The following is an 18,316-nucleotide window of genomic DNA, read 5'->3' as shown; positions in this document are numbered from 1 at the left end:
CTGAAACAATGTATTCACGTGATTCAGGAAATCAAACAGCAGTATTGCCTGTACAGGACCTCCATAAAACCAGGCCAGTCAACATTCAGATATGGATGGAGTAGCCCCCCCCCCCATAACTGATACCCTCCCATAACTGATTTGCTGTAAACAGTTGACGGCTTCTGGGGAAGGGAGAGTCAGGCTTTGTGTATTAGAAGGGTGTAGCCCCTGGTAGGTCAACCTTGAGTATATGAGCAGCACAAATTAGAGTTGGTGGGTTAGTTTTTTAGTAAAAGATGTTAGGAAGGGGTAGATAGAAGGGTGGTAGTTCTGGGAAGAATTAGGGAAAAAAATAAGGGTAAGAATGATCAAACTATATTGTAATAAAGAATAAAAACATTTTAAGTATAAAGAAACATGTTTATTTAGCTTCTTTGAGTTAATATAAATGACATATTTGTTTAAAAAAGAAAGATCCCACCAGGCAGTGGTGGTACACGCTAATCAACAGACAATTTTAACTAGATAAACACAATAAATCCAAGAGGTTTACTATAAAATACAATGACTGTAGTTAATAATGATGTATTATGTATTTTAAAACCTCAGAATATAGGTCTTAAATTATAAGTAAATATATTAATTATAATGATTTAGTCATTCTATAATGTATATACATTAAAACATATTGTGTGTTATAAATATCTTCCATTTCTTTTATAGTTTTTTGAGGTAGGGTCTCTCTGTGTAGCCTTAGCTGTTCTGGATCTTGCTCTGTAGACTAGGCTGGCCTCGAACTCACAATGTATTTAATTTTGTTTTGTTTCGTTTTTTGTTCTTTGAGACAAGGTCTCACTGTGTGGCCCCGGCTAGCCTGGAACTCGCCAAGCTGGCCTCCAAATTCATAGAGATCTGCCTGGCTCTGCTTCTGGGATTAAAGGCATGTGTTGCCACTCTTGGCTCAACTTTTATTTAGCAGTTTTTAAAAACAAAATGTTTGATGAGATCTTTGCTATAAAGACAGATGGAACCTAGAAAAGCACTCATCTAGGAGTTTATCAACTTAATCTCTTCTAACTTGCTGAAAATTGTCTAAAACTTGGGATTGAAACACATTCTTGACCTAATTAAGTCACTTCTAAAATTAGCTGAAAAGTGTGAATTTTTCAAGCTAAACTACCCAAAATTAACTTGTCCTCCACAGGAGATTTTGTCATAGCTCTATGCAAGCCTGACTTTCCAATTCAGTTGTGCTTACACATAAGCCCTACAAATAATGAGATCCTTTTGCCAAACACATAAAGAAGAACATGTGATTTAAAAATTACCTTTCTTCCAGAGTGATTATCAAAGATAATATCCATATGCCTCTTAAATAGTTCTAACACGGCGCTGTAGACCAGTTCATATTGCTCCTGGAGAGTATCCCGAGCCCAGCAAAGGAAGAAGATGAGAACATCAGGTGACTACAGAGGCCTATTTCAGAATGAGAACATCTGCAACCTACGTTACTAAACTCAGAGAAAGTGCCTCACGTTTGCTGTCCCTTTGCAGAATTGTATATACTTGCAGGCTATGAAAAATGCTTATTTTACATAACTCTAGCGAGCATTCGTGGATTTTATGCCATGCTTCTTTCATATTTAAATCTTTTTTTTTTGGGGGGGGGGTGTTTCGAGACAGGGTTTCTCTCTGTGTAACCCATGTCTATGTTTTCTTTGCTAGCATTTTTTAATGTATATGTTATCCTAGGTGTATTCTGAGTAAATAACCTTCATTTATGAAAAAAACAATCAGGTAATAGCTGGTATATGAATGATAGCTCCAATATGTATTCTCTAACTTCACAACTGCCCTATGAAGTAGGAAGGCTCTTAGTCCTGTTTACAGTCAGTTTGTCCAAGGCCATTCAGAAGTAATTACTGTCATGTGGCTTACAAACTGAATCTTCTAACTTAGTTTAGTGTATTTAGATAAAGTTACTGAAATTCTGTCCTAGTAAAGATAGCAAGGGAAAGTAAACCACTGAATAAAGCCTTGAAATCTGTGGTTACAAAAGGGCTCAATGTGGAGAAATGAGACCTCTACTTTTACCGTATACTACAAGATTTATGGCTTTTTAATACTTCATTGGGCCTTTCTGTTTCCTGAAGCACTTCCTCTGACACTTTCTACAACCCCATACAAAAAGCGAAGGACGTTTTCAACACTGTTTTAAGCAAGAGAACAATGTAGCAGCTGAATCACCTGGTACAGTCATGGAATACTATAATTTTTTTAAGAAGGAAAAAGCAGCCAGCCACTGTGCTTCATTCCTATAGTCCCAGCACCCCAGAAGCTGAAGGAGAAGGCTGACTGCAAGCTCAAAGCCAGGCTGGTCCTCAGTGGTGAATTCTAAGCCAGACTGATGTATGAGGTAAGACCCAGAAAGAGAGAGAGATTGAGGGAAGGAGGGAAGGGGAGATGGGGAAAGGGAGAGGGAGAAGAAAAGGAAAGAGTGGCAGAGATAAAGACAGAGACAGAGACTGAATAAGAATGGAATCAACCGGAAAGCATCATCTGGTTAGACGGCCATTTTGTAGTGTCGGAAGATCAACTACAACTGTTAGAATTTGGCTAGTCCTTAACAATGCTGAAATATGAACATTTCTCCAGTTACCTTCAAACTCCTAAAACTATGCCAGTCAGAGATGGGAATCTTGTGAAATGGGGTATGCCTATTAATTTAACAGTACAGTTCACATAACAAGGCCGCAGGCTTCCTGGTGTGTCTGTATATGTGCCTTGCCTTCCTTTCAAACCAGCCGAGGCTTTCATTTCATATAGAATACAGAAAACACCTACAGACAACACATGAAAAATTATTTCTTCACAACCAATTCATTGAAAACCTGTGTGAGCCAAACAGATACTTTTGAATTAATAGCCCTTTAGGTTTTCCCTTCATTCACAACCCGAACATTAAAATATCTAACCTGCCACTGTGAACTATTTGTAAAGGACTTGAAGCAGTCCATGATCTTTCTACTTAAATATAATTCAAAAAATAAAATAAGCAAAAATGCCTTACACATAATATCAATAAAATGTGAATGAATGAGTGGATAAATGTTAAGTTCCACCTCAAAGATGTATAAACATATAACTTTGAAGGAAGTTATTGGTGAATAAAAATGTGTGAAATTAATACCACAGGCAATGAGAGATCTGGGCTTAGAAGAAAAGGGAAGAATATTCCTATGAACATGAATGGGCAATCTAGAGTGGAGTCAAAGGTCATAGAACTTAATAAAGGCTCATTGTAGTTATGTTTTTAAAGTGTGCCTATAGACAGGGAACCATAGGGAAATGGCAACAGAACAACCTCTATATGATCAGCACATGCTTGTTCTGATTTCATTTTCCATTGCTTCCTAACACAGAAAGGATATCGTGAAGTACAAATGACAAGTCCCTGATTTTCAGGGCTTCAGGGGTAGATCTGTAACAAATCTACAAAATTTCAAGTTAAGCTAGCCTTAAGTTAGCCAGTTCTTTCTAATAAGTCAATTCTTTAAATTTTTCAATTTCCTTTGTAAGCAGGAAATAACAGATGGTAAAATACGAGGAATGGAAACGATCTGACCCAGGACAGGGGCTACAGGAAAGCATTGGGTACTCAGAGTTAGAGAAAAACTCACAGTGAATTAGTCTCAGTAGCTTTTGGATATCTCGCTATAAGCAGACATGTGGCAAGACTCAGGCGTTCACTCTCATCCATTCACCACAGCCCATACCTGAGTTTGAACTAGTGAAGGCCTCTGTGTCCGCATTTCCTGGATCAAGTTAAAAACACTGAAATTCTCAGGAATTATCTGTCAAATCAAAGAGAAAAATATTTATTTTTATTCTTTGCTAACAAGTCTTGCCACTTTCTCATAGTCTTGTACTTCTATGATACCTACTCTTCTAATCTAGAATAATAGCAAGAAAAGAAAGTTTCTCTCTTCTTTCCCTCCCTCTCTGTACTTCTTTCTTTCTGACAGGGTTTCATATAGGCCAAGCTGGTCTTAAACTTGCTATGTAGCCAAGGATGCCCTTCAATTCCCTCCATCTTCCAAATGCTAGGATGTAGGCATGTGCCACCGTACCCATTTCCCAGGCTTACACAATTTAGACAGATCCAACATAAAGCTTGGTGCATTGTTATCCAACCACCCTAACAACTGGACTATACGCCTAGCTCTAAGAAGGCACTATAAAGTGTGTGTTTTTATTTCATGCCTGTGACTGTTTGCAGACATAAGCACCATGTGGATGCCTGGTACCCACAAAGGGCAGAAGAGGCCACTGGATCCCTCAGACCTGGAGGGACTGCTGATTGTGAACTGACATGTGCTTGCTAGGAACCACACTTTTGCAAGAGCAGCAAGTTCTCTTCCCTCTGAGCCATATCTTCAGCACCAAGAATGCAACCAATTCAGTTTCTTATAATTTTCACCGTGATTTAGAGCAGTAGATCTCAGCCTTCTTAATGCTCTGATCCTTTAATACAGTTCCTCATGATGCGCTGGCCCCAAGCATAATTTTGTTGTTGTTGCTGTTGCTACTTCATAACTATAATTTTGCTGTTGTTACAAATTATAACATAAATATCTTGTGTTTTCCAATGGTCTAAGGCAACCACTGTGAAAGGGTCGACCCTTTCAGGTCAAAGGGTCTCAATTCAGGTTGAGAACTGCTGATTGAGAAGCTGGTGTGCCTAGGAAAGACTGACTGATGTAACTCAGAACAGTTTCATATGGGGTGATCAAATGTTTCATACCACGAAGCTAAGAAAATCTGAAGCCCATATTTTAAACTTCTTATTTCCTAACAGACATAAAAACTGATCTCAGGGGACTGGAGAGATGCTCAGCCATAAGGAGCACTGGCTCCTGCCGAGAACCCAGCACCTACTTGATAAGCTCACTATCTGTAACTACAGTTCCAAGGGATCTGATGCCCTCTTTTGGCCTTTGTAGGCATCAGGCACACACACACACACACACACACACACACACACACACACACACACACATATGCAGGTAAAATACCTATACACATAAAATGTTTAAGTTTTTTTAAAAATTGGCTAAGTGTGGTGACACAGAGGCAGCACTTGGGAGGCAGAAGTAGGTAGTGGCAGTTTGAGGCCAGCCTGGTCTACAGAGCGAGTTCCAGGACAGCCAGAAAAGTCCTGTCTCAAAAAAAATACATGTATTTCTAGAGCTGGAGAGATAACTCAGTCGATAAAGGGCATGCCACACAAGCACAGGAACCTGAGCTCAGATGCTCATATGCACATAGAAGCCCGGCGTGTCTGAAATCCCAGTGCTCAGGGAGACAAGTGGATCCCTGGAGCTCACTGGCTTGCCAGCCTACCCAAGTCAAGACTCAGTAAAGACCCTGTCTCAAGAAAATAAGATAGTAAACAACTGAGACCCCAATATGAATGGGGTCCTCCATATGAACATCCACACACATCCAGGCTACATATACATATAGGTGCGCACACACACACACACACACACACACACACACACACACACACACACTGATTTCCAGACAACAGTACAAAGCCTGACTGTGGTAAGTTGAATCCATCTGCTAAAGCAGCTTGGATAAAGGAAGGAAAATTATGCAGTTCAGGGCAGTAGTTCTCAAACTTTGGCATTTCTCAGAATCACCCAGAGAGGTCGTTGGCTCACACCTTCTAAATTTTCTAGATTGATCAGTGGCTCAGGAGTCCATAATTTATATTTCTAACACATTCTCAGATACTGTTGGTCAAACAGAATCATAGTTTGTCCTATTGGGGATCAAACTTAGGGCCTCCTGCCACAAGATAAGGACACTATTATTGAGCTACCCCCCTTCTCCCGGGGCCACACTTTAGGTTTCACTGACTTCAAAACTAATTTAATCAAATGACAGAGTAGACTTACAAGTGACTCGCTCTGTAAGAAAAGATGAGTTGTGAAGATGTTCTGCAAAGTGGAAATGCGTGCAGTAAGAAAACAGGAAGTGCTTGCTGGGAAACTCACCCCATCTTTCAGCAACATCCATGTATAATCAATAGCACAAATGACACCTGTCCTTCCACAGCCGGCACTGAAACAGAAGATTACAGTAGCACGTGGACTTGTCGAAAGAGATAACTGACAATGGTTGGAAATTTCCATAACAGATTTGAAGAGGGAGAACATGGAACTTTTCAAATCCTGCCGCGTCCCGGAACGTGTGTGCCCTGCCACAGTGGCCCTCAGACAGGAATTGGCAGGGTTCTCAGAGCCGCTATTCATAAGTAACTTAAGGAAATCTTTTCATAAATAACTTAAGAAAACCCAGCAAATGTCTCAGTGGACAACAGCTCTTGCCGCATTTACCTAATGACCTGAGTTCAATCCCCAGAACCGCATGGTGGAAGGAGACAACCAACTCCCCAAAGCTTCTTTGCATCTCCACATGTAGGCTGTGACACAAGCACATGGGTGCACATATGTGCATACACACATACACATACAATTTTCTTAAAAATGAATTTAAAGCATCAGTTGAATTATACACTAGATCGCTTCTGCTGCTGAATTTTTTTCTTTGAATTGCATCCCCGCCAGAGCCTCATTCTGTGTGTTCTCGGAAGAACGTTCATTCACAGTGTCTTACCTGCAATGAACACAAATGGGAGCACAGTGATCTTCTTGGTAACAACGTATATCCCAGATGAGCTCCAGGATGGGATCTACAGACGAAGGCACGTCATGGTCTGGCCAGTTCTTATAATGAAACTGGTAAATAATGCGAATCTCCTATTTAAAAAAAAAAAAAAAATAGCCAGAATAAGAAGAGATGCCACCTCATTCTACCAAAAGGTTAATCTGATTAAGTTCCGTCTATAACTTTTTTCCTTACAATTTACTCTGCTTTCTTCTAACATCGCTCTTGAGCCTTATGAAAATAATTAAAAGGAATATGGGGATGTTTTCTATTGTCTTATCCCTAACAACCCACCCACATAGGAAACAGATATGAAGATTGTCTAAAACAAACCTTCCTCAAAGTAGTGTGTCCCAAACGTGTCCCAAACATATTGGTATATTGAACTCCCTTGCTTTTAGTGAGGCAGAGTAGAGTCTAAGGCATCAAGTTGGTCCATGATGTCTACCGCCTCGATTCATACTACGATATCAATTCTATGTGTTCCACAGTATGAAACAGATTGCATATAAAGACTTGCTCAAGACACCAAAGGCTGTAATCTCCCCACAACTATATCCCAGCCTGAGCCACCCACGCTCCTGGGATGTACCGGTCCCATCCCAGGAGGCTCTCGACTTTATTATCCCTGTTCTATACTTACACTGTTGAACTTGGCTTTCAGAGTCCTGATCCTATAATCAGATTTCTTTTTCTCAGCTTCCTAAGGAGAAGATTAAATCATTACCAATTTCAAAGGCATGCTTTTTAAAAAGTAGAACTTGGAGGCTTTGCTCAGTCATGGTGGAAACACATCATACTTACACAGGATATAGAAAAGGGGCCAAATTGCAGCGGCGTCTCTCCTAGCTCAGCCCAATAGCGCTCACACTTTTTCTGTTGCATAAAACAGAAGGTAATGGTTTCTCTCCACATAGTCTAATGCCTCCTGCAAAATGAAACTCACTCCCTCATTCAAAAGCAGCTCTGTGTCATTCATCTTAGGTTACGCACAGCTAACTCCCTTGGACTTCAGCTCCAGCAACATGATAAGAAATCTCCAAAGGATAAAAGACAGACATTAAATCATGTCTGAATGACAGACCTCCTAGGAGTCTGAAAAAGTAGAAAGTGATTGTTGACCTATTTTCAGCATCTTAAATCGTTCACTAAAACAGCTGCACCAGTTAAGTGCCAGATTCCTTTGACTGAAGTTAGAATTCCCCACTCAGAATGGCAACAGCAGATTAGAACAGCAATGCCAGCCACATGCTTAGCTTTAAATCTTCTAATACCATGTTTAAAAATTAAAATAGGTGAAATGTGCTTTAGCCCCAATATACCAAAATATTGAACATGTAATCGGTGTACAAGAATAGCACATATTTGGTTGCCTTGTTATTTAATAAATATTAAAATCCTATGTATATTTTATATGTATCACATAAGTAGAATATTAAATTTTCATTAGAAATATTTTCATTTGTAGTAAATTAAATTTTTATTTGAAAATTTCATATTCCCCAAAACAGAGTTTTCAATAGCAGAAGTGAAAATTTTTAATGTTAAACCAATTGAAATAAAACTATTGAGTCCTTCCACTATGCAGCCCATGGGAAGTACTTATAGCTACGTGTGGTCGTGCACGCTGCTTTGGGCAGCTCGGGCTGAGCTTCTGACGGGCAGTTAAAGCGTCTGGTTGTCAGAAAGGAAATGGCACTCTCTTACCCCTTCCTTTCTTAACTTTAGAGCATAGGAGCTGCCGGAGAAATGCCTAGAACTGGTCCTCAGAGATGAACCCTTAGGGATCGTGTGGTATCCCCAAACGGAAAACTAGAAAAATGGTGTGGTTTTTCCCAGGCACACGTAAGGAGAGTTCTGCCACCGCTGTCCCCACCGCCACCACCTCCACTTGTTTTCTCTACCTTTGGGTTAACCAGTACTAGAGAGCAACTCACCTTTCCCATTTCAAACTCCATACACGCCATGACAATGACCTGTAGACACGAAACAAAAGTGTGAACAACCACAGAGTTAGAGAGGACAGTCCTGCATGAGTCAGAGAGCCAGAAGTATTGAGCCTTTTTTTTTTCTGTTGGCTTTGCCTTTTTTATTTTATTTATTTTTTATTAATTACACTTTATTCATTTTGTATCCCCCCATAAGCCCCTCCCCCCTCCCCTCCCGATCCCACCCTCTCTCCCCTTTCTGCATGCATGCCACTCCCCAAGTCCACTGATAGGGGAGGTTCTCCTCTCCTTTCTGATCTTAGTCTATCAGTTCTCATCAAAATTGGCTGCATTGTCCTCTACCGTGGCCTGGTAAGGCTGCTCCCCACTCAAGGGGAGGTGATCAAAGAGCAGGCCAATCAGATTATGTCAGAGGCAGTCCCTCTTTCCATTACTATGTAACCCACTTGGACACTGAACTGCCATGGGCTACACCTGTGTAGGGGTTCCAGGTTATCTCCACGAATAGTCCTTGGTTGGAGTATGATTCTCTGGGAAGTTCCCTGTGTTCAAATTATCTTGTTCTGTTGCTCTCCTTGTGGAGTTCCCGTCCCCTCCAGCTCTTACTATTTCCCACTTCTTACATAAAATTCCATTCACTCTGCCCATCAGTTGGCCATCAGGCTCAGCATCTGCTTTGACAGGCTTTGCCTTTTAACCCAAAAAGAAACCCTAATGACTTATAAGCCGGTCTCACTCTTCCCTCTTTCTGTCCCCACTTCCCTGTTCTCTAGTCAGCTTTGTAAACTCTTGCTACCAAGAGAGCCTGTCAAGGTGTCGACTTTCATTTCCTTGAACAAGTACATTGTAAAATTGATAAAAGATACCCAAACTCTGCAGTTTCATCAAGCCATAAGAAAAGTGATGCTTTTAACAGCTGGGAAGCCCTAGTCACACCCTGGCATCATGCCCCTTCTCCTAAAGTGCCAGAAGCAGTTCTGCTCTCACCAAGACACGATATTCCCAGATCATCCTCCAGAAGTCCAGGACAGTTGTAGACAAAGGACCCTGGGTGGCAATATAAGCCCTGGGTCCATAGACACCCTAAAGGGGAACAGAAATCACATGAAGCAGCTGGGCATGTTGGAACATAAATGTAATCCCAGCACTCAGGGAGGCAAATTCTGAGTTTGAGACCAGCCTAGCCTACAAAGCAAGTCCAGGACAGCCAAGGCTACACTGAGAAACCCAGTATGGAAAAACCAAAAAGAGAGAGAGAGAGAGAGAGAGAGAGAGAGAGAGAGAAAGAAAGAAAGAAAGAAAGAAAGAAAGAAAGAAAGAAAGAAAGAAAGAAAGAAAAAGAAAAAGAAAAAATAGAAATCACATGAGGCAACTACAGACAGCACCCTCTTCTCCCTGTCCCCTCTTTTAGGAGCTCAGAGAAATCTGGACTGTTTTTCTTTCCCCTCCATCTACCTTAATGAAGTTGGCATTGATAAAGGTGGAATCATCATCAGAAGTTATCAGAGACAGCTCTACCAGGCTGTGATCATCTGGAACAAAGAGAAAGGTGTGGTGTCACTGAGAAGTGTTTCCTAGAGGTTTAGGTCATGTCTCAAGAATAGTGCTTGTTACAAGTGTCTGACAAGTGAACAAGTAATTGAATGAATAAATGTTCTTTCGTATTAATAAATAGTATAATTAGTCAGTGCCATATTCCAGGATTAGAAACTTGGTTAAAAAGGGAGGGGGGGGATGGTTAAAATTGGGAGGAAGTACAGTTGACATAAAGAAATGGAACTTACAAGGCAAAATATCCTTGTATCTGTTTTTCTTGATATTCTTGGGCCTCTGAGCCACAGTCGTAGTATATGTTTTGTCTGCCTTGTACTTGGCAGATTGCCTTTTCAGCTTCTGTAACAAAATTCCAAGAATAAGTTTTGGTTTTCTTTTCTTTTTTCCCTAAAGAAGCTTAGGAAAATAGCTCACTTGGTAAAATTAAGTACTCCTTCCAAGCAGGAGGACCTGAGTTTGATTCTCAGAACCCACATAAAAAAAGCCATGTGTTTTTTGGGGATGGTGAAATGTGCATTTGGAAGGCAGAAGCAGACAGATTTTTGCCAGACTGGTCTACATAGTGAGTTCCATGCCAGCCAAGGAAACAGAAAGACCCTTTCTCAAACAATGAACAAAAATTAAAAGTAAAAAGGCCAAGTGTAGTAGCTCAAATTTGCAGTGCCAGTGCTGGGGAGTTAGAGGCAGGTGGATTCCTGGAGCTCACTGACCAGCAGATCCCAGGGAGAGACCTTGTCTCACAAAACAAACAGATGATTCTTGAGGAAAGACATCCGAGGTTGCCCGATAGCCTCCATAAATTTGCACGTACAACCAAACACACGTGTGTACCACATACAGGAATATGTACATGTGAATGCATGTGCATTCACACCCAGGCAGGCACATGCACACAAGGAAGGTGATAAGAAGCTATCCACTTTTCAAACTTTCTACCTTAACCCTTTTAGCATCCTCTGGGGCTTCTTTCAGGACAGGAAATAATGCTGGCATAGTTCAGTGACTTTGGAGAAGTGAAGAGCACACTGCAGCTGAGTCACAGGCAGTAAAACCTAGATCTGAAACTGCTAAATAGTCAAAAAACCAAATAACTTCTAAAAGTGAGCTCTGTGCTCCACCCGTGGAACAGATACCAAGAGCATGATTTACTTTCTTTAATGGGTCTATTCAGTGTCAACAGGAAAATTACTAAATTCCATTCATCTCTATTTTTACTTCAGATCACTTTTTTTCTAAGTAGAAATGGAGCTTAAGTTAAATACACTCTTTAAAACTGTCAAATTTCAGAAATTTCAGTTCCAAATCATTTTTATGTGACTCAAACCTTAAGCCTACCATTCCAGCAAGTAATAACCTAAACAGAATCATATTCTTTAGGTATAATATGTTCTGAGACAGGCAGCGACAATTGTAATGTGATTGGACAAGAGTCCTTAGAATGGTGAAATAATTCCTTAAAATTATTCCCGTTTTTTGTTTGTTTGTTTGTTTGTTTTAGCGTTACACCATAGACCCAAATGTGAGGTCAGAAATGATAAGATCTGATCATTTTTCTTGGCTACTTGTCCGGAATTAATGTAGTCCAACAAACCAACAGCACAGAGAGGGAGACAAAAAGAAGTGATGGTCATGTAAAATTTTGAAATTATCCAAATTCATCATGAGGCTTCAAAATTGGCTCAGAGAGTCTTTAATCGGAGCACTCAGGAGGCAAAACAGGTAGGCCTTCATGAGTTTGAGGCCAGCTTGGTCCACATACTCAGTTCTAGATGAGCTAGGGCTACATAGCAAGACCCTGTTTTGTTTTGTTTTTTTAAAATAATAATTTGTAATTGTCTCAGGGGAATCTGGTGACCAAGTCAGTCTTCAGGGAGAATGGGAGAAAGTGGAGAGCACGGCTAAGAATTCAGACTACCACTATCACTATTCCACTATATGGAATTTAATTAAAGTATTATTTTCCAGCCAGGTGTGGTGGCCCACGCCTGTAATCCCAGCATCTGGGAGGCAGAGGCAGGCAGATCTCTGAGTTCAAAGCTAGCCTGGTCTACAGAGGGAGTTCCAGGTGAGCTTTGGCTACACAGAGAAACCCTGTCTCAAAAAATTTTTAAAAAGTAATATTTAAAAAAAAAGGTAACATTTAGTTATTATAACAACTCACTCTATCAAAATATAAACTCTTCCTAGTCAAGAATTGAACTAGAACAGCCAGTCTGCACTTTTTTTTTGGCAGCTCCACAAGTACCAATATGTATTTCTCCAGTGACTCTCTTTATTTCTAGGTTTGATAAGACACAGGAAACCTACTGAATCCAGACCAGGAACACTGAAAGGTCTTGAATCCTAATTTTGTACCATGGTTTGAATGCCTATGATTCCAGAGCTGGACTTGGCAAGAGAGCTTCAGACACTAAAGTGGCTATGCTAATGGACGAGCTTGGGAATTTAATTCAGAACAGGACACAGACACCTCGAACACCATAAAATACTTGTGGTGGGCTGGTGAGGTGGATCAGCAGGTAAAGGCACCCACGGGCAAGCTTGATGCCTGAACTTAACCTCTGGTTCTGTGTGACAGAAGGAGAGAAATTGTCATCTCACCGCCACACACCTGTTCCTCCCCCAAATAAGTACAATTTTAAAACTTTCAAAACTACTTCCCCTGAAGTTCCACCCACTTCCCCCATCTCTGCTCTTACCCTCCTTCAGAATGATCGGCTTTTATGTTGCTCTAAGTTTTATGACTGCTGACAAGTGTCCCCCAGCAATCCTTTCTAGCAGTTTCCAGAGTCCATACATCGTCTTTGTTGTACTAGTTTTATTTCCTTTCTTGTACTTTGCCTTGCTTGTGGAATGCTTCTGGAGGAGAAGGTCATAGGCAAAGCCTGGGGGTTTGCTGGGTTTGATTTTTGAAAGAACTCTTTGGGTGAGATGCCACAGATAAAGATTATGCATTCAGGTAATACGTGCTTGTTTGGTCTTCACTGTAACCTTCAGAGTGGAGTTTTCTGTTGCTGCTCCTGGAGTCATGTGACTGATGACAGAGGATACTCAGCTAAACATACAGGAAATACCTACACAACTTTTAACTTAGGAAGTGTGGAAAAACTTTAATTTTTTCCCCTGACGTCTATGTGGTCAGACCACCCTCAAATCCTCCTTTCAAGTCTTCTTCTCTTCCTGCTAACCCCAAAGCTCCCAGACTCTAGCAGAGAATGTAACAGAAAAAAACAAAAACAAAAACAAAAACAAAACAAAACAAAAAAACCTTGATAAAGTACAGCAGAAACAAGGGAACTCTGAAGCAAAAAGCAAAGGGTATAGGGTAAAAAGCAGGACGACTAGGGGTTTGGAGGTTTGGGAAGAAAGAATAGGTCGGAGAGTCAAGGTTTTTTCTCTGCCAGACACAAAGCAGGGGTCGTTAGTCCTCCAAAGAGGCACCCGTCAAGAATAACTGATGGAAAAGCCCCTGGGAGATTAAGCTATCAGCCTCTGCAGGGTGAACGAGGGTGGGAGACATGAGAGAGCAGACTTGGCACGCTTGCAGTGGTCCCTTGTGTCCATAGACTCGAGTCCATGTTCTCTCAAGAAACCAAAACAGAAAGGAGATCTTGCTCACAGAGCCAACGAGCGAAGACACGTCTTATGCAGGTTCTTCTCAAGTGCTAGTAAATAAATAAATTCACTTCCAAAAGGGAACAAACAAAGTAAAACAGAAATCACAAGACTGTAGTAGCTTTGGCCTGAAACAGGACGCTACAGTACAAGACAGAAGACGCTGAACTCTTTCAACCCACAACTCCTTTCACTTGGGAGTTTTAATGTGATTCAAGATATACAGACATAAAAAGTAGGCATATAATCAAGTACGAACAACCAATTGAAATTTTATTTTTTAAATCCGTTGATATATACCAAGGTTGAGTAGTTCTCAACCTTCCTAACGCTGTGACTCTTTAATACAGTTCCTCCTGTTGTGGTGACCCCCCCCACCATAAAATCATTTTTATTGCTATCTCAGAACTGTATTTTTGCTACTGTTATGAAACATAATGTAAATATCTGTGCTTTTGGTGGTCTTCCGTGAGCCCCATGAAACGATCATTCAATCCTCCAAAGGGGCCATGACCCACAGGTTGAGAACCACTGACAGTGCTGCTGTTTATGTATTCATAAACAGTCCCTGTTAAAATCTGAATCTTACAGTTCTGGCTTTGTTTCTAGAGAAGTCTTCATTAGTGGTGAAACTATAAAGGAATCTAAAATGTGACAACCATAAAATTCAGGATATAGGATCACCTCTAGTTTAAGGGAAAAGGTTATTTTCTGGTAGGACCTAAAGGTCTGACTTATGTAGTATTTTTTAAAAAACTAAGTAGTGCTTATACGTGTGTATATATATAAATAAACAGCTCCTTTTAAATTATTTACACACTTTAGTTTTGTCCTTTTAATAGGTAAAAGTATGAGAATAATAAAGCATATACTTTTTTGTACTTTTGTAAAAATGAAATTCTTTATTTTGAAGAGATTGTTGACTAGTGGTTCATATCCATCAGTTTGCTCAGCTGTTAGCACCTGTCTCGTCACCAGGAGCCTTTCTGAACTACTGCCTTCACCATAAAGCTACTTGAGCATTCCCACTTCAGAGTTATTCTCCTGCAATTTCACTTTTCTAGCAAGAACATCATGAAAAGGCTATATTGGCATGCTTTCTTACTATCTGAAGGCACCTTATTAACCACTTTCTCTGAGTAATTTGTCTGTACCTCCCAGGTCATAATCTGCATCATCTCCAACAGGTCAATCAGACCTATCGGTGCAGAATGGAGGAGGTCTTGCATGTTGTTTGCAATTTTTAATAAAGCCAACATAGATCGGATGAAGCTAATGACCATTGGTTGTCTTGCTCTTGGCATGAGCCTTAGGCACTCTCTGCCTTTTTTTTTTTTTTTTTTTTTTTTTTTTTTTTTTTTTTTTTTTTTTTTGGCCATCTGACACATTCTGTCCTGGATAAGATCTGTGCTGTGGAAGCTAGATGGTTTCTCCCCTGAATTTTCTAAATGCAGCTCCATCATTCTGCAGAGCAGCAAGACTCGCTTCAAATACAGGGCCCTCGAGGCCATCAGATGTGTTTGCTTCCTTGAGTCCTTGTGACAAGTCCTTTCCAGTTCCGCTGTTGAACACAGTTGATGCTGTTACATCATTCCCATAATTGTGTCACTTTCTTCTTGGGTCCCTTTCTAATGCCTTTTGTGAGACGCTTGTTCTCGCCAACCACCATGGTGCTACTCAGAGAGCAAAGCGCATCCTAATATTTGTTGAGGATGAGAGTGAGCACCATCATGCTACTGGAACGGAGGCACTGCTTTAATTCTACACTAAGGATTAAGTCTGGGGCAGCAACATGGCTCAGTGGGAAAAGGCACCTACCGCCAGCCTTGACAACCTGAGTTTGATTCCTGGGACCTACATGGTAAAAGGAGAGAATCCACTTCTAAAAGTTTTCCTCTGACCGCCACCTGCTCACAGCACACTACACTACACACACACACCCACACACACACACACGTAAAAATTTAAAGCTTGGCTGAATATTTGATACTGCAGGATATAAAGTATCTTCAGTGTTTTAAGAGTTGAGCAATATTTTGATTTTATGATAGCAGATCTGAAGGATGGAGAGATGGCTCAGAGGTTAAAAGCACTGGCTGTTCTTCCAAAGGTCCTGAGTTCAATTCCCAGCAACCACATGGTGGCTCATGACCATCTATAATGAAATCTGGTACCCTTTTCTGGCCTGCAGGTGTACACACAGGCAGATATTATATACATACATACATACATACATACATACATACATACATACATACATACATACATACATAAATCTTCTTTTAAAAAAAGCAGATCTGAGAAAGCCACTTCTCATGAATATGTAGTACAAAAATGGCAGAAGCATGTTCAGGGTTCTATCAGAAAATTTCAGAAATTCTACCCTAATCTCAAATAAAACTTCATTTACTTAATGGTCTTAATGAATCTCAAACAGCAACTCAAACCTTAAAGATCACAATTTTTTAAATCCCATATTTTAACATGACGTACAATCCAAAGATGTGCTAATGTGACACTAGTGCCGGGATAATGGTGGAAAGCACTAAGTCACTGTTTTCCATAATTAACCATCATGTTTCTAAGAACCAAAGCTATGTGCATACAATTTAAAAAATTGTAGCTGGGAGTGGTGGTGCACACCTGTGATCCCAGCACTCGGGAGACAGAGGCCGGTAGATCTCTGTGAGTTCAAGGCCAACCTGCTACAAAGTGAGTTCCCAGGACAGCCAGCGATACACAGAGAAAGCTTGTCTTGAAATACCAAAAATTAAAAAAAAAGAATGTACACACAAATGAAATGTACGTACAAATGAGATGCGATTCATTTGGTATTAGTCAAATCCAAGCAGAGGAGTTTCAGGCAGTGTTTGGTGCTGCTGTATGGCTGCTCTGGCAGGCTAAGTGTGAACCGAGCATGTATGTGTTCCAAATCGAGGCCCCAAGGAAAGTGGCACCAGGCAACACTGCTACATACTTGAATTTGAATCGGATTTTGGCTGTTTGGCATTTGGAATCCTAGTCTTGTCAATTTTTTCATAACCTGGTTCATTTACATGAGCCACAATTTTTAAGAAGCTAGTATATAAAAGGCATAACAGAAGTTATCTTTTGGAGAGGGAAAAAAAAAATGGTTCTCTACTAAGGGGAGAATGGAACCAAAGTCTGACTGTCTCCAGAGCTGTACAAGGTCCCTTCTTGATACCTTGTGAATACAGATGGTTTGCCGAGCTAGTCCAAGAAAGCATGAGTGCAATAGAACCAGGAGCGCAGACCTCTACAGCTCGCGGGCAGGACTATAAACGGGGCACAGAGGCTAGCCCGAGCAGACACACCTTCATCTGTAACAAGGCAGGCCAGGGTCTTCCATAACACTGGCTAAGGAAGGAGCGGGGTTGGCAGCAGCCAAACGGGAGCAAATAAACCAAGAAGTTTAAAGGAGGTATGAAATATGAGGAAATGCCAATAATGTATCAAAACTATCCTGAAAAATAACTGAAAACATGGGACCAGATGGTCTCAAGCAAAACGCTGGAGATGGATTTAGGAGAAACCAGCTTCAGAGGTAAATATGTTTATTCTGGTGGTAGAAAAAAAGGTCTTGCACCTTAATAAGTACAACATTTACTTCAATCAAGGCATATTGGTATGTTCAAGTGGCAAGCTCATCCTTACGAATCGTTTTAATACAACAAATGTCTGAGCACTTGCTATGCAAGGGTGCTGTGCTCATAACCAGTTGCTTAGTATCAAGACTGCAAAAACATAGAACCAAGATGTTTCCTGGTCTGTCTATGAGAGAGGAAATCTACAGAAGCTATGACAATGCCAGCCACACTTTAGTAATATTAGCACTTGAATCCAGACATTAGAAATGGATTGTTTATTAAAGCTCAATGGATCTTTCATTTTTAATATTTCTTCATATTTAATAACTGCAATATTCCTATTTTCTATTAAAAAAAAATACCTCACCCCCAGGAAACAAAGTTTACTTTCTCTTTTTCAAATGGTATTCAACAGTTTTAGGGATTGTTTTTTAACTAAAATAAAAATAACTTTAAAATAAAAATTAATACATATGACAAAAGCTTGGAGTATGCAGAGAATGACGACGCTGGGGATGTAGCTGAAGGCCTGAATAGCAGAGCCTTGGCCTAATAGATCCAAAGCCCTGGATCTGACAATCTGTGTATAATAGAGATAGAATCTCAGCCAGGCCAGGAGGCACAAGCCTGTAATTCAGCTATTTGTGGGATTGAGACAGAAGGATTGCATCTGTCTAAGCAACTTAGTGATATCATGTCTCAAAATTTAAAAAAAGAAATTAAGAAGGAAAAAAGCCAGGAAGGAAAGAAGGAAAGAAGGAAGGAAGGAAGGAAGGAAGGAAGGAAGGAAGGAAGGAAGGAAGGAAGGAAGGAAGGTGAGGGGAGGAAAGGAAAGGAAAGGAAAGGAAAGGAAAGGAAAGGAAAGGAAAG

At 40.5% G+C, this 18,316-nt stretch overlaps 1 protein-coding gene across 2 annotated transcripts in view; it reads right to left on the bottom strand.

The window, feature by feature from the left end:
• The window catches only part of Ptpn22 (protein tyrosine phosphatase non-receptor type 22), a 44,299-nt gene that overhangs the window by 18,556 nt on the left and 7,427 nt on the right, over positions 1 to 18,316 (bottom strand). For both annotated transcript variants that reach the window (XM_055628118.1, XM_055628127.1), the window contains exons 4-13: positions 10,454 to 10,562; positions 10,125 to 10,201; positions 9,657 to 9,752; positions 8,658 to 8,696; positions 7,525 to 7,596; positions 7,364 to 7,423; positions 6,670 to 6,812; positions 6,048 to 6,114; positions 3,759 to 3,836; positions 1,311 to 1,397 (exon numbers count right to left, since the gene is read on the bottom strand). In XM_055628118.1, the coding sequence (XP_055484093.1) occupies positions 1,311 to 1,397; positions 3,759 to 3,836; positions 6,048 to 6,114; positions 6,670 to 6,812; positions 7,364 to 7,423; positions 7,525 to 7,596; positions 8,658 to 8,696; positions 9,657 to 9,752; positions 10,125 to 10,201; positions 10,454 to 10,562 (828 nt within the window). The remainder of the gene's footprint in view (positions 1 to 1,310; positions 1,398 to 3,758; positions 3,837 to 6,047; positions 6,115 to 6,669; positions 6,813 to 7,363; positions 7,424 to 7,524; positions 7,597 to 8,657; positions 8,697 to 9,656; positions 9,753 to 10,124; positions 10,202 to 10,453; positions 10,563 to 18,316) is intronic.

This window comes from Psammomys obesus, unplaced genomic scaffold (assembly GCF_907164565.1).
Source record: "Psammomys obesus unplaced genomic scaffold, mPsaObe1.curated_primary_1811, whole genome shotgun sequence".
Lineage (NCBI taxonomy): Eukaryota > Metazoa > Chordata > Mammalia > Rodentia > Muridae > Psammomys > Psammomys obesus.
Note: the sequence above shows the minus strand (reverse complement) of the source record. Positions and strands in the feature narration are given on the sequence as shown.